The 16,520-nt window shown below is 32.8% G+C and overlaps 2 protein-coding genes across 2 annotated transcripts; both read left to right on the forward strand.

Moving 5' to 3' along the window:
* The first annotated feature begins 5,310 nt into the window (after nucleotides 1-5,310).
* Nucleotides 5,311-9,011, forward strand: LOC123708163 (cuticle protein 19-like). Its single transcript, XM_045658704.1, has 4 exons — nucleotides 5,311-5,358; nucleotides 5,836-5,991; nucleotides 8,296-8,462; nucleotides 8,845-9,011. Exons 1-4 carry the CDS (start codon nucleotides 5,347-5,349, stop codon nucleotides 8,894-8,896), a joined length of 387 nt encoding a protein of 128 aa, XP_045514660.1. The 5' UTR covers nucleotides 5,311-5,346; the 3' UTR covers nucleotides 8,897-9,011.
* A 1,965-nt stretch (nucleotides 9,012-10,976) lies between these two features.
* On the forward strand, nucleotides 10,977-15,697 carry LOC123708428. Its single transcript, XM_045659125.1, has 9 exons — nucleotides 10,977-11,019; nucleotides 11,086-11,415; nucleotides 11,669-11,838; nucleotides 12,137-12,614; nucleotides 14,479-14,491; nucleotides 14,729-14,787; nucleotides 14,862-15,125; nucleotides 15,228-15,394; nucleotides 15,542-15,697. The coding sequence occupies exons 1-9, from the start codon at nucleotides 11,008-11,010 to the stop codon at nucleotides 15,618-15,620; spliced, it is 1,572 nt and encodes a 523-aa protein (XP_045515081.1). The 5' UTR covers nucleotides 10,977-11,007; the 3' UTR covers nucleotides 15,621-15,697.
* Nucleotides 15,698-16,520: the final 823 nt, after the last annotated feature.

Genomic DNA, 16,520 nt, shown 5'->3' on the forward strand with positions numbered 1-16,520 from the left:
CGAGCCGCATATATTTGTTTTTGCAACGCATATGAATTAATACACGACGTAACTGTATCCGATAAAAAATCATTAATTTCTATCACGTAGCTGTCTTCCTAATTGATTTCGATTTTACGCTACTGCACTGTAAAATTGGTTTATTAATATAAGATTTATTGTTATGTGTTTGCTTTTTATGTTTAAAAGGTTTCGAAATCTTTTTTCCGTATAATTAGTTCTGCGTAAATTTACTTTTTACAATATACGGAGCACTTTTTAATATAAATCGATCCAAATATATTAATTTACTAGCTGCCCCCGCGAACTTCGTTTCTCCTTAATGTGGTTTTAGTTAGACTTAATACCGTGACACGAAAGAATAATTTCACTGTATTATCGTCACTATAATTTGAATTTGATTTACACTTCGGTCTAAGTAACACGGGTTGGCTATGCTAACACTAAAAACAAAATGTAGAAATAATTGAATTTCACGGTATTTCGTTTACTACAAAATAAATTTAATTTATACTTAAGCCTCAATAGCACGTGGTAATCATGATATTGAATTGTAGCTTATATGACACGTTTGTCGGTTTACCATAGCAGTGCCATCAATTGATTGCTTACTCAATCCATTCGAAAAGTATCGACATATGTTAGAATCTTTTGGGGTTAACATATAATTGTGACTGTCAATTAATTATAGACAAATAATTTGCAATAAAATAAAATTGCGACTATAATTAAAGATCTAAGCCATCCTATCTCTTAAGTTGGACCAGACTTCTCACGGTGTGCCAATTTAATTTAAAGTCGGTTAAGTAGTTTAGGAGTCCATCGCGGACAAACATTGTGACAGGAGATTTATATATATTAAGATTACCAACATGGGTGGATCGTGAATTTGTGTAGCTCAGGCTATTAGACTTCCAAAAAAAATATTTCAAAATATCGTAGTACTAGAGGCCATGTGGCCCTGGACTGAGAGCCCAAATAAGCACTTAAGTAGATCCGCCCCTGATTACCAAATATTTTCCTGATCAGGGAAGTACAAACGTTCAGCGCTCTATGTCTGACATGCAAGAATTCTCACGATTTGTTGCAAATTAGGCAATTTTATTTGGCATCATGGTACATAACTATCTAGCCTAACTTAAGACTAATAAATTATTTCAGTATAGCCTAATTTAGTTATAAGGATATTTAACATAAAATGTCCACAGTCTCTCACTCTCTTTCTCACTTACCATTGTTTAGCAGTTAAGACATAAGCAAATCAGGCAAACAGAAAGAAATCAATTGGTGTATCATGAGGCAAGCAGGACAAAGAGAAGACCAAAACAAAGACCAAATATTTCACTATAATCTTGGTTTCCGAATACCTACATATTCTTAATTACGATCTCGTCTTGATCTCTAGGACGTGCAAATAGTTCACAAATATTATAGTTTCTGTCTATGTGAGTTATGTGAACTGCCATCATTCCAATAATTTAGGCATTCAAAGTTTTGCATCCCCATATTTTAACTGGAGATATTTGTATACAACATTTTTATTTACACTAATTCGTACGATGTTGCTGTACGTACCTTTTTGATTTATTTTATAGAAACTATTTACAAAACTAAGCCATGAAACGAAACCTACATTTAAAGTACCAAATGATTTTATGTTACAACTCCTTAAATATCAAGATCCGAGCAATTAAGGTCATTACGAAAATAGGTTTCTGTACAATTTACATGATTAATTTCTTGTCATCTTCATAAAGTTTTACTTTATAGCGGAACTATCGAATTCATGAATATTTCGTAATTTGAAAACGACGTTTTCAATTTAAATTATAATTTTTATAAACTTCCGTCAGAACGCACGATCTAAGTATTCTATTTTTCTCTGTAACATAAACCTATAAACCTATTTATTTCTTATTCAATAATTAATAATAAGTCTTACTAATCAAAATTCGTTGGTTTAGAACCTTGTTATCTGGATAAAAATAATTTTCGTAGATAATAAAAAAAAACAATCATGGAAAACGCTTAAACACATCCGTAAACAATTCTCTAAAATATTTAAACACATACTTATATATTTAAAAGCGCTTACTAAACAAGTAAACGAAAATATAAAAATAAATTCTTAATAGGCCGGCAACGCACTTGCGAGCCATCTTGTAATGTAAGTGTCCATAGGCGGCGGTATCACTTAATATCAGGTGAGCCTCCTACTCGTGTGCCTGCTACCGTACTGAAATGTAACATCGAAATTGTTTGAACAACAATAATAGAACTAATCAATTGTCAGAAATTAAAGAATTACATCAATCAATACGCTCACGGATGTGTGAACTTGTGTAACAATACCTAATTACTATACTTACGTAACGTAATTTCTTGAATTTACGAAAATTGTTTCGCGTTACTCCATTTTATAAATGAAATTTTGACCATGGCTTACATTAGTTTCGGGCTTACATCGGCTTAGGTAATTGACATAAAAATGAGACAGTATCATTATTAGTATGATAAGTAAAAAACCTCAATAGTAAAAACATTTATACGTCATACTTCTACTAACCAGTGTTAGTTAATAGAACCGATAAGACTTAGGAACCTCTAATAAAACAACAGTTAGTCTTTGCAGATATCCAAAGGTCATTACGCACCTAATTCTTCGTTTGCCAGATCCCATAAAAAATATTGTAAAGTTATAATGCTTTTCAACTAAAAGTATCCATGAACTTGATCTTAAGTGGCTTTTAAATTTATATACAAATCTGACGGTACGTCTTCAAACTATCATCCTAAGTATATCGGCGTGTAAATGCATACATTATCTTAATTATAATTGCAGTTTCATCTTTCTGGACATTAAACATTCAAGTCAGGGTGAAGGTCGGCTTTAAGAAGTGATCTCCAATAAACGAAATAATTACGTTAATTAAAACTTATATTATATGGTATAAGTATTAGTATTTGCTCTATCCCTACAGTGTTAACTATTCAGTCAATTCTATCCTGGATCTACTTAAATCTGGCACTATGATAACATCAAAGAATTCTTGTATACTTTTTATTATATTAGCCACTGTGAACTGGACAAGCTAAGCACTGAAAATATGGAAGCCAAATGGTCACACGGCAAGTTAATAACCTAAGAGTTGCTATTAACGTGCTTCCTAAAGCAAGGTAATATGGAATACTTCAGAACCATGAGCAATGTAGAACAAGACAATCCTACGAAGTGTTTAGTAGGGTGAATTAAGAAAGAATTCGAAAGCTTTTGATATACGATTTATCTTTTTAAATGTTTGTTTAAAAGTAATAAAACAACCACGTGTAAATTGCTGATTTAATATTAGTATGGTCGTATGGTTGATTAATTTTTAAGATTATATTTCAGAGATACGTTTCGCTTATTTGTAATAGAAGTAATTTTAGTAGTCGAATATACGACATATAAATGTATTATATCGTATTTCCTTAGTTCTAGTCTTACTTATTAAATATAAAAAATTGAAGCGAACTAAAATATATTATAAAAGGCTTAATAAATAGCTCAAATATTTCCTCCAACAACGATTTTGTTCCCTTTGGAGTAGTGACTCTTGGGCCGTGGCGGTGAAGTATTCAGGCGCTAATTTAGCGTCTGGTATTTAGCACCGACACCCCAGACCTGATACTTTCCTCGCTCAACGAATGAGTATCGCAATATAGCGAGGATATTCTGCTAGGGTTAAACACTGCCACAGGGACGAAACTTTTTGATGTTATCGGCGTTAGAAAAAAAATTACTGTCAAATTTTTCGGTTACGCGGCCTCCTTTTCATGTCCCTACCACGGTTGATTCGAAGAGATTTGAAGCCATTAATAACAAAAATATATAATAACGATAACAATGATAGTAATAATTCTATTACAATTAATGAAATTCTGTAATAATCTTAGTAGTAATAAGGTAAAATGAAATAATTGTATTATTTGTATTCATATCTATGATAATAAAAGCCTTTTGTTAAACTTTATCTTATTTAACCAATTTCTGTAAAGTTGCATATAGTAGATAATTTTTCGAAAAATAAAGTCATAAAGAAGTTTCACGTCTTACGTGTGTACAGGCACACATTTTTATAAACTTGTCTTATTGAAGATTGTAATTTTTCACTCATATAAAATTAAATAAATGCAGCTTCAAAAGGTCCGGAACAGGTTGTTCCATATATATATATTTTTTTAATAGCACAAACAGAGCGGATAATTTAATAAAATATAGTTATCAAAACCTCTTAGAGTGCCCGAAGTCCCGGGACAAGGTTCTATTTTGTTACAGGATGTCTAACGTAAGTTCTATTGACCAAGAAATGTTGCATATTTAGATATGAATCTTAGTTGTCGCTGCATATTGGTCACGTAAAACAAAAGACAGGCTAGAGAAAACGAGGGACGTGATCGAAATATTTCGTGATTAATATCCCTATTAGGAACGTTTAAAATGCTTTTATGAGGTAATGCATTGTACAAAGACTTATCTTTTCCTTCTTGTGTTATTAAAAAGATAAAATGTATTACTTTCAAGCTTCACTTCCTTTATTTAAACTAAAAATACTATTTATAATATATTTTGGTCTGTTTTGCGACTTTCATATTCATGTACTTACTGTTATATGCGCATTTAACATTCAATCGAACGATGTAGGAAAACGTCGTGATGAAATCGGCTTGCTATAGACCGGTCGATAAAAAATCGACGGTGTGTGTCAGGCACATGAGGCTGAACACCTACTTGCCTACTTGCCAAATGATCATGAAACAGATGCAGAAATCTGAGGCCCATACCTAAAAATATTGTAAAGCAACTGATTGATTTATTTATACCGATCAATGGCTTTAGGTTGGGTCCAGATTTTAATACCATCCTGGGTTTTGATTTCATACGAAATAGATTATTTCCTTAAAATTCTCAATAAATAATACAAGCATCTACTCCTTTGTAGTGATGCAATATTAATCAATAAGTCATTTAAATGTTTACGAATTTTTAAATAGTCGTAGGTAAAAACAGTCGATTCACTAGAACATGAAAAATAATGTTTTAAAAAGCATTCTAGTAACAAATATTTTATCAAATATTTTCTGTGAAAAATATGCTCTATTTTCTATTGTTGACTAGTTAATTCCCTTGAACTGAAGTACTATAATTTTACGTAATTACCACATTATCAAATCGCTATGTTCTTGCGTAGACGCTGCGTACGACGCCGCATCTCACTGCTAAACATAATATAAAAGTCGGTGGTGCACCTTGTTGGTATCAGTCGTGTGTGGTCGGTCTCACGAAGCAAACCTTATTCAGTCGAAATGTTCGTAAAAGTAAGTGTAATTTGTGTTTTATCCCGTTACAAGTGAAAGGATAGCTAGACTCTTTATCGGAGCACGTTTTATATAAGGGAGTTTGCGTCTGTACAAACAGCATAATATCCTTTGTTATAATTAATTTTATATCATTAAAGGATACGACGATATTTATTTATTTTTAACATTACGTTTTTTTTCTTTACTTTTTTAGCAGAAAAAGATTGTCTATTACTTTAATCCATTCAATTCTAACACTACTTAAGATTTTATAAAATACTTTATCTAAGTAGAATCAGGTTTACTATTACGGAACAAACATAAATGCGTTAAAACCCCCAGTTAGCCAGCACTAACATGTAAATGATTTCTCAGGTTTATTACTAAAAACGTAATTCCGAACCAAAATTATATTGGCTCGAAAGGGTGGGTGTATCCGTCCCTTGAACTAAGGATAAGCACGTTCGCAAATTTAATCCAACATTGGTTTTGCAGGCCGCAGTAATCCTCTCCGTTGTAGCAGTAGCAGCAGCCGGTGTAGTGCACCTTGGTCACGGATATGCCGGCGAGGGCTACGGCCACGAGGCTGTCGCGTACGCGCCAGTCGCACACGGTGGGTACGAGGCCCATGATCAGCACATTGATTATCATGTAAGTATAGCATTTATAGCGGACACAAGTAAACTATATAAACGTGTAGCAGTTATTGTAAAAGGATAAAAATATATGAATAACCTGAAGATTATATTATATAGAGCCTAAAAGTATAACTATAATGATAGAACAGTTGACCTTCTCGCTATCTCATTCTCAATTTCCTTTTTACAAGTTCAACCTTTATCAGCAATCACATCAATCCAAAAATTAAAAATGTCTGAAGACATTACCTCGCCGATTGCTAATAAATGAACTTAATTCTGATCATATAAAAACTATCAATAATTAAGAAATATAATCATCATTTTTTGTTGACAAATTTCCGTTCACCATTTAACACATTGTTTAACTAAACAGTAACAGTTTTGGTAGCAAAAGTTATATGTAGTTATAGAATGTAAAGTCAAGATATTCTCGGCATATACTTAATATGATAAAAATACATTTACTCTGTTAGCACACCAGCTATCACAATAAATATATACAATCTACACAATGGGTTGCTCAACTAACAAACATGAAATTAAATGAACTCAACCCACAATTTAGTTTCGGTGTAATATAATGACCGAGGGACGCCCGCGCAATGAGAGCATGCATGAAGTTTCACAATCTCCTGAGAAAAAACTTAAATAAATATTATGGTCATGGACATTTGCAACACTTAGCACTTCATAAACATTAGCAAATACGGAATATACTCTTTACGAATTCTCCAATATGGAATCGCCCTACTTTGCCAAAAGGAAATATTAAAAAAAGACATACAAACTACAGGTTTTCCTGCCTAAAAAAATTATATGTATTTAAAAGTAAAATACAATTAATGAAATAGCAAACTCTTGGTAGAAGTGGTTTCATAGTGAAAAAAGGATTTAAAATTAGAATTGTTTTTTTATAACAAGCCTGATCAAAAGGAATTTATTTAATCTGTATTATTTATATATAACTTATATATATATAGCATGTTAATAAAACAATAACGATACTATAAACAATAGACCTAATTCGATAATAGAATTCGATAACAATTTCCATTTCTGGGCAATTTAAGCAACTTATTGTATTGTACCTGTTTCACCATAAAGTGTGGATGTCGTAATACAATAGTAACTAATTGATACTTGCGCAATTCTGACGTGTTGTTACCCGATTAACGTGTCGCTTCCGGGATAAATATCTGTGAACAATCCAGCTTTACTTTTACCAATATTACGTCATCGGGTTCTCACTCCGTACGAATTATTATTTGTAAGCATATTCGTAACAAAGTCATGCAAATCATCGCCTGTTGCATTCATAAAGTATCTAATTAATAAATGCTAATTTTTTTTCATGTAAACCAGTATTACGTTAAGTTTTTTTTGCTAGTCTTAAAATTGTTGATTTAATTTTTAGACTACAGATGTCAAAAATTTAATAGTAAAATAAAGGCTCTTGGAAGTAAAATATCTAGATACTTATTATAATTTGAAATCATTAAAAAAACTGTATATTGCTTTGAACAAAACATTATATAACAGTTACAAAACAAAAGGAAATGTAATGGTTCTAATACGGCGTTTAGGTTGTCATAAATAGAGCGTCATAAGTTATAATTTGATAATTATGTAACGATTCAATCCTGCTCGTGACTCTAAAGCCAATATTTGTGCTCGTTTTCCCAGGACATTGTGAAATTGAGATAATGACTGGCATGATGGACGAAATCGTTTGCAAATAGTACTCACGTTTAATAACAGATATGAATTAAGTTTGGTTTCGCAAACGCGACAATTTTAATGGAGTACGGTTTGCTGTAATTATATCAACAGGACATACCAATGCAATCTTTTATTTTCGAACGTTTTTATTCCCTTTATTGTTTCGTGTCTTGATCGTGAAAATTCTGTTAAGATAGAGTTCAATAAAATATTTAGAAAACGCGCGCGCGTTGATGTCTACATCAAGACTCATTTACATTATTTAAATTTTTGCTCCATTTTGCTTTTTTGACATTAAATATTAAATAAAAACTTGGCAATAATTGTTGACATTTTTTAATAAAATAAATCTGTGGCACTACAACCTTTTTAGATCTAGCAAGTAAGTATCAGCCTCCTGTGCCTGACACACGCCGTCGACTTTTTGGGCCTAAGGCAAGCTGGTATTCCTAACGATGTTTTCCTTCACCATTTGAGCGAATATTAAATGCCCACAGAGAAATGGAGTTCTCTCTTGTTTTGAGATTAGAGAAAGAGATGTTTGATAAACGCTGAATAGGACATTTTATATCTAAAATATATTACCTGGTTTTAGGCCCATCCTAAATACGACTACTCATACTCCGTGTCGGACCCGCACACTGGTGACCACAAGACACAGCACGAGGCGCGTGATGGTGACGTCGTTAAGGGAGAATACTCTCTCCTGCAACCTGATGGCTCCTTCCGCAAGGTCACCTACACCGCTGACGACCACAACGGGTAATATTTTATACAGTTCAAGTTACTAACCTAATACTAAGAAAATTAAGAAAGCATATAACATCTCTATATTATTTAAATTTGAAACAAATAAGGATTTTAAGAAGTAGAAATTTGAATTAAAAAAAAACTTATTATTATATCATAAATACTACAAAACATTGATACAAGTCATTATTTATCTTGATCCACATTTGCATTTATCTACCTACTACTTACTGTCATTTCAGTCTATAAAAAGCTATTCATTCCAATTACTATAGACAGAGAAGCCAGTCGTAATTTTATTCGTTAACTTGACATACGTAAAAACTAATAATAGTAAATGACGACACTTAATAATTGTACTCTGCATGAAATAATAATGTATTTTTCATTCCAGTTTCAACGCGATAGTTCACAACACCGCGCCAGTGCATGCTGAGTACCACTGATGTGGTGTGTGGGTCGAGAGGCAGAGCTCCTATGTGATATTACGTGTACCTTATTTTAAATAGTCTTTAGTCCACAACGAACTTTATGTTATAAGACTGCGGCGAATAAACTTTACAAAATATTTTTGTATTTTTACTATAACACCTGTATTCTTTTAGATTTAAAAAATAATATAGTTTAATTTAGTAAAATTGCGTCTACTTTTTAGTCTTTACTTTGACACGAATTTTCAGAAATAATATAGTAGCAAACATAATGTTCTGTAACATATCAATGATAGAGCAGTATTGGCCTAGTGGCTTCAGCGTGTGACTCTCGTCACTGAGGTCGTAGGTTCGACTCCTGGCTGTGCACCAATGGACTTTCTTTCTATGTGCGCATTAAACATTCGCTCCAACGGTGAAGGAAAACATCGTGAGGAAGCCGGCTTGCCTTAGACCCAAAAAGTTGACGGCGTGCGTCAGGCACAGAAGGCTGATCACCTACTTGCCTATTCGATTAACAAATGATCATGAACACAGATTCAGAAATCTGAGGTTGTAAAGCCAATGATTTAATTAACATATCAATGAAATTAAATGTAGTTATACATATACATTATACTTCATCTCGCAAAGTATTGAAGTCCCGGAAGTTTTCTCAATAAACTTGTTGAACAAATTAAAATCATTTTACAAAATATTAAATATACAATAATAATAATCCCTTGGTGGATTAATTGGTAGCTTGGTGGTTATCCAGCTTACAGGTTCAATTTCTAGTAAAACAATAATAATGTCCTTTAGTAAAAATAACACAGAGGGCTGACTATTACGCAAATCTCTTAATTAAATGCAAAAATATACTAAGTCACTTTTGATCCGTAAAGAAAAAGAATTTCCTATTAAGTATTATTAATGTTTATGTTAAGACTTGTTGCTTGGTTTTCTTAAGCATTGACAGTTATAATACATATACGTTATTATTTTATGGAAATAACATATGTGGAAATAAAATCACCAAATCTACTTCACACAGCTAATTATACTTTCAATGAAAATGATAATGCTGGGTAAACATTCCGAGCCTTTAGATAATGTGAATAAAATGTTAATTTATAGTATATCTTGGAACATCACGGAATCTAGCATCTTTTCTTACGAATTCATTTTTAAATGTATGTTTTGGGTGTTTCTCTTATTATATAATAATCCAACCAGATCTAACATATTAGGTTTAAAAATGCTCTTCAAGATAATTTTGTATTATGTCGTGGCAACAGTAAACAGAGAAAGAAAAATCATATGAAGTTGACAAATCAGAACGCATTGAATACTCCTCATGTAAAAAACAGAGCAATTTTACCTGAAGACATTTTGGTTTTCCATTGTTTACAGGTAGTATATTATTGTGATTGAATAATTAATTATTATCTCTAATTGATAAAACAAGTATTCTTTATGACGCGTTATTATAACTACACAGTCTCCTGGATTATTTTTCTTTATGTGTCAGGCTGAAAGTATTTCACACATCACCGACCACACACACCACACATCACCAATATATTACATCCTATTCGAATACATTTTTCGGTTTAAACTGAGTGTGGAATTGTCTTATTTCTTAATAGAGACTAATAAACTCTTTAAAAAATAATTATGTTTATTAAAGTAAAACAAAAATTAAATAAGAATCGTTCTTAAACTCGGCTCGTTACGTATCAGTTTGCTTAATAAGCGTATTATGCTGTAAACGCACACGCACAAAGTGTCTCACGCGTTTGATAAAATTAACATAATTACGTGAAAGGTTTCCGTGTACTTAAATAAATGTGATGATAAATTCCCCGAATATTGCTAAGGAACTAAACGTTCTCTTAAACAAAAGTAATTTTCACGCCAATTTATATAGTTTTTGTGATTTTCGTGGTCTGAATACGAAGAAGGAAACTTGGCTGCTGTTAAACGCTTATTAGCATATTGATTGTTAACCTCTATTCATGTGTTCAGCGACATTGATGGTTGGTTTCGGTGTTACAGAACAGCATATTTTAGCAAACAAAGCATCTCTTATAAGACGGCGGATCTAAAGAAAAAAATCAGTTGTCTTCCACAAATCAACAAGAAAGATGACTCTGAATGTAAGTCTTATTAGTTACCATTATTCACATAATACTAGTTTACTGTAAAAGCCTTTTTTGTTTCAGACATTCATACTTCTAATTGGATTTTTCCATTGTGCTCTATGCGCTTCGTTCTCCAATGTCGTTGTACGCGGTGGTTCTGAAGTCATACCATTGGAATATATAAACTATGGTGGTCCTATGTCTTACACTGGACCGCAATTTGCTCAAATATCTGCGGGACCTATAGAAACATTGGTCTCATTATCGAATGCCCGTCCATGTGTGTCACCTTGCGTTATTGCGAACACGCCAATCTCCGGTCTGGCGCCAATAGCAGGCACGGCTAATGCTCAAATTGTAGCTTATAAGTCACCGGTCGCTAATGTCCCAATTGTATTGGCAAATACCGATGTAAGTATGAAATATTTAGCTTTTTATTTCATTATAATAATATTAAACGTTAGTTTAATTAGTAGGTAATATGAGATGATCTAATGCAAGGTATAAGTGTTCAAAATCAACTACAAGGCTAAATTAATTCAAAAATGTTTTTTGGTGTTCGTTTATTCGACATGAAATTTTCGCTTTAAGTTTAAATACAAATTGATAACAATAATCACTTAATATTTAATTACTTAGGTTTTTATTTAAGATTTCTTTTCAGGATGCGGCTACCGGTTACCAATATGCATACGCTGTTTATGATGAAGGCACTGGTGATAAAAAGACCCAGAGTGAACAAAGCGATGGTTCTGTGGTCCAAGGACAATATTCTTTTATACAACCTGACGGTTTTCTGCGAGAAGTTATTTATACCGCTGATGATATTAAGGGGTAATCCTTATAACCTTTTTATAAATCTGACGATTATTTAAATGATCCTTGGGATTGATTTGCTCCAACAATTTCTGAGACTCAAAACTTTTCGATTGAATTGCGAACTGAGAGAGCGTACTTATTTACCTATATAGCGACTTTGAGTTTTAGTTTAATCTTATGTAACTGTTTTGATCCCGTGGAGATCCAAGATTAGTTGTCGTTAAAATAATAGTTGTTTCGATCTGATGGATACAAAAGTTTGACCGCTAACTTTATATTAATAACTTATTTATGTATTGTTTTAATGTTTTAGATTCAACGCTGTTGTCAGAACTGTAGCTCCCGAACCTGAACCTAGCAAAAAGGAATCAACCGATGAATCTCAAGAAAGCAAAGAGACGCCCTGTAAAAAAAACGAACAGTTAGTAGAAGCCCCTAAAAGCGAAGAAAAGCCAACAGAATCCTCGGCTGAAATCACAGAACCTGTTAACGCGGAAACCGCAGAAATTACTGAAGCTGTCAACAATGAGGGTGTCAACACAGAAACTACAAGTACCGAGTCACAGAATACTGAAACAGTTGAAGTAAAAAGTGAAGAAAAAGCGAGTGAAGAAAAACCATGTGAAGAGAATCCCACACCAACAGAACTGATCAAATCTGAATTTGAACCAAACGCTGTCGTCTCATATAGCGATATTATAGATTGTATTCAATCTAAAAGAATAGCAACTGCAAAAAGTATTTCGCCTTTAACATACATCTTAGTACCCGCGGCCAAACCAAAACCGTGCTAAATTCATTCTTTGAATATATATTTCAATGTCACAAACACGGTCTAGTCTTAAAATTTTGTAATTAATTTAACCTTATATGTAATTGTATCCAGACATGATCTTGTTAATATATTGTAATAAATCGTTGACGCAATGTTTACGTTAATTGTTTGCATTCTTTAATAATTTAATAAAATCAAACTCAAAGTCATACGTGTTTTATTCTTTTAGCTAACCAAGTACATTGATGAATAGAAAAGATGATAAATTAATTCTTAATTTACTTTTCCTACCTGTTCCCAAGTCAAAGTCGTAGATAACTTTCTTGCCATTCTTCGCTCCATCTTATCTCAAACACAATTGACACAGATGTCCTAGGAACCTATCAAGGACTAGTTTTTAATTTTGTTCAGTATTTTATTATCACTTGAAATAAATCAGCATACAGAGATATACGAGAATATGTTCTCAAAGACCACATAATAATTAATTGTACTCTGTTGCAATACATCTCTCTTCTCTTGTATTATAAAAAAAAACACATTTTTGTCACTTTTATTTAATTATATTATACATTCATTTCATTATAATTATAAGCCAAAATATTTTTGTTTTCCTTCAATGCTTAAAACGGGAACAATCAATAAGAGTAAATAACAGTAAAGTTTAACACTGTTTAAAGTTTTAAGGTCCTTTTTGGCTTTGTCCTAACATGCACACAAGTATGAGCGACAATGGACAATTTCTATCTCATTTCTTTTCGTAAAATTATTTTTATATAACAATACCACCATAATTAATAAAAATAAATTGGTCCTATTAACACAATTAAACAGAAAAAAGAAGTAAGAGAACTCTAATTTAATTACATCAATAAGGCTGATCTATTTTATATGAATAAAAAAATATAAAGAAATTAGTGTACCACCACACATATGTTAAATAGAAAATTTAAAACATAATAAAGCAAACAAAAATATCTTATTGTAAATAATCTGAAGTCGATTCGAATTTTCGATTCCACTTAAACAATCATCAAAATGGGTCCACCCATTTATTGCAATACGCTTTTGTCGGGAAAGATTCGATCGTCTTGGTCATGGCATTGTTAATGATAATATCGGCACGAAAACCTAACAAAAACTAGAAACAAACACATCAACCGATCGACTTCAAAACTTCTAATTGCCTAATTTTTAATCATACTTAAGGATAGGTATCAATATAGATAAAATTTCGTTTGGCTCTCTGTTGCGTTTTGTTATTTCGTGTTAGTTGCATTTTTATTATACGTACAATTTTTAACAATTGAACGGCTACACTGATGTTTTGACTATATCACATTAACAGGATAAAAACTCATGTCCGGCTCCTGGTTGTTAGCCAGCTCCCCACCAATTTTCAGCCAAATCGGTTCAGATTTTGATTTTGATTAATACATTTGTAAATATAAACAATAAATTTGTCTTACAACAGTTAAACTTAAGTTTATTTTTCCACCAAATGTTTCATTATACACTATTTAAAATTGAAAAACGACTTATTCCGTTTCAATAATGAGATAGGTTTGTAAAGTTTCAAAACGAAATGTATTTGGGCGTTTTAACAAACAAAAGTTTTGAAATATTAACGCCACCGTTTTATTGAGTAGGCCTCTTTAATGTAACTGCGGACGCAATGTCATAATTAAAATTAGGTTTATGATACATATTTATTACTTGTTTTGAAAGAAAAAAATAATTTTATTTCCTATCATAAATAATACTTATCTTGGCTATGTGAATGTGTATCAGAGAAGCACTGAAATAACACATTCGGCAACAACAACAAAGAACATTGTATGAATAAGTGACTTTAATAATTCCAAACATATTTCCCACAGATTAATGGTTTAAGTATTTTATTGCTAAATATTTCCTACCTCAACAATAAATCGATTATGTTTTAGGAAGTGTTTACTACAATTAGCTAAAATACCAACGAAATAGCAAGCATTCTATCCGTGTCGATTACGTACGATATTTGTATGAACGACCTTGGCGGTGTGTCAGCGTTAGAGTCAAGGTGCGCGCACGCATTTCTTTGCCCCACTCCTCAATTTCTAGATCGCGTTCTATAAAACCATTGAGCAGGACCGTTGACATCAATCAAAACTTATTTGTTCCAAAGCACATACAAAATGTTCAGCAAAGTAAGTTTACTACAGATATTTATTATTTTATTGCTTTATTTATAGAGCATATAAAAAATGAGTTTTTTATTCAGATCGTAGCTTTCGGCGCTTTCTTGGCAGCTGCCAACGCTTCCGGCCATGGCCATGCTGCTGTGTCCTCCCAAAGCATCGTCCACCACGGTGGATACGCTGCACCCTTGGCCCATGGACATGGTGCTCAACTAGCGTATGCTGCTCCAGTGGCATATGGCGCTCCCGCTGGTCCCTTGGCCCATGGTCATGGAGCCCAACTAGCATACGCTGCTCCAGTGGCATATGCCGCTCCCGCTGCTCACTACGATGGACATGACACCTATGTAAGTTCACATAGTAGACATATTACATAAAATATTAAAATAAAAAGTGTATAATTATGTAACTATATTATTGGTATAATATATATTTTATAATGATATCAGGCCCACCCAAAATACGACTTCTCCTACTCCGTGGCTGACCCCCACACCGGAGACCACAAGACCCAGCACGAGAGCCGCGACGGTGATGCAGTCCACGGCTCCTACTCTTTGGTGCAGCCTGATGGCTCCCTCAGACAGGTTCACTACACCGCTGACGACCACAACGGGTAACATGCCATATAAATTATATAATGTTCTTAAGTAGCGTAAAAAAATATATATTTTTAAAATTTATATTTAATTATTAAGGAAATTAATGAATAATTTAAAACGTAACATGGTGTATCTGTATTAATCTTGTCTTGTTTCTTTAGATTCAACGCGGTTGTACACAACTCTGCCCCATCAGTTCACCCCGTCCATGCCCCAGCCCATGGCTACCACCACTACTAAACCAATATTTCTCCTGCCCTGTGATGCTATATTTGTAATTACTACTGTGATTTCTGTAAATAAAGTGTGAATGATGTTTCAAATACTTAATTTTTTCACTCTTTTACACCCTTTTCTTGAATTTTTTGCAACATTAAAGACTTTGGTAAACAAGCATATATCGCAATAACCCTTTTTAAATATCAACTATGATATAAACGTATAAATGAACAAAAAATCTGTAGAAATATTTCTTAAACAGTATTCAGACAATTTACTGACAAAAGTACTTTTGTATTACTTTAATATAGTCGTAACATTCAATTGTTTTGTTTAGGAACAGCAAATTTTTCCCCGAAGTAACAAAATAGTATATACTTAAATAACCAATTAATAAATTCAAAAAATGTGACTAGACATACATTGCTTGCTTGCTTGACAAAGGCCGACAACCCATCATAGGTCTTGGACTCAGATTACTACGTATACGTCACAATTCTCCGCGCCAGGAAGAGCGCACATAGATGTGAAACGAAATTGGTGCATACACTCAACGATCAAAGAACGAGAAGGAGAAGATCTCGACAGAAGACAGAGGCTACAGAATTAGTTATATTATCTTATACAGTTTTAGTGTAAAATTCGAACATTACTGAATATATTTGAATGTCACTTAATTAGAAATTTAACAGCACGACACAACTTAACAGCAAACATACTCAACTCTAGTCTGTGAAGATCGTCAAATAAGTTGTTATAATCAAGTGTATTTTTATAGATAATTCGCAAATCATGTCTTATAATGCGTGCATGAGAGGCTTGCAGGGAATACCAAATGCTCTGGGCATCTGGTATTTTTTTATGTATGGAAGGTAAACGGACAGAAGGCTCACCTGATGTTAAGTGATACCGCCGCCCATG

The sequence above is a fragment of the Pieris brassicae genome, chromosome 4, assembly GCF_905147105.1.
Source record: "Pieris brassicae chromosome 4, ilPieBrab1.1, whole genome shotgun sequence".
NCBI lineage: Eukaryota > Metazoa > Arthropoda > Insecta > Lepidoptera > Pieridae > Pieris > Pieris brassicae.

Coding starts and splice junctions, on each gene's coding strand:
- LOC123708163 (XM_045658704.1), top strand. Junction 5,992..8,295: donor ATCAGCACATTGATTATCAT/GTAAGTATAGCA, acceptor ACCTGGTTTTAG/GCCCATCCTAAATACGACTA. Junction 8,463..8,844: donor ACCGCTGACGACCACAACGG/GTAATATTTTAT, acceptor TTTTCATTCCAG/TTTCAACGCGATAGTTCACA.
- LOC123708428 (XM_045659125.1), top strand. Junction 11,839..12,136: donor ACCGCTGATGATATTAAGGG/GTAATCCTTATA, acceptor TTAATGTTTTAG/ATTCAACGCTGTTGTCAGAA. Junction 15,395..15,541: donor ACCGCTGACGACCACAACGG/GTAACATGCCAT, acceptor TTGTTTCTTTAG/ATTCAACGCGGTTGTACACA.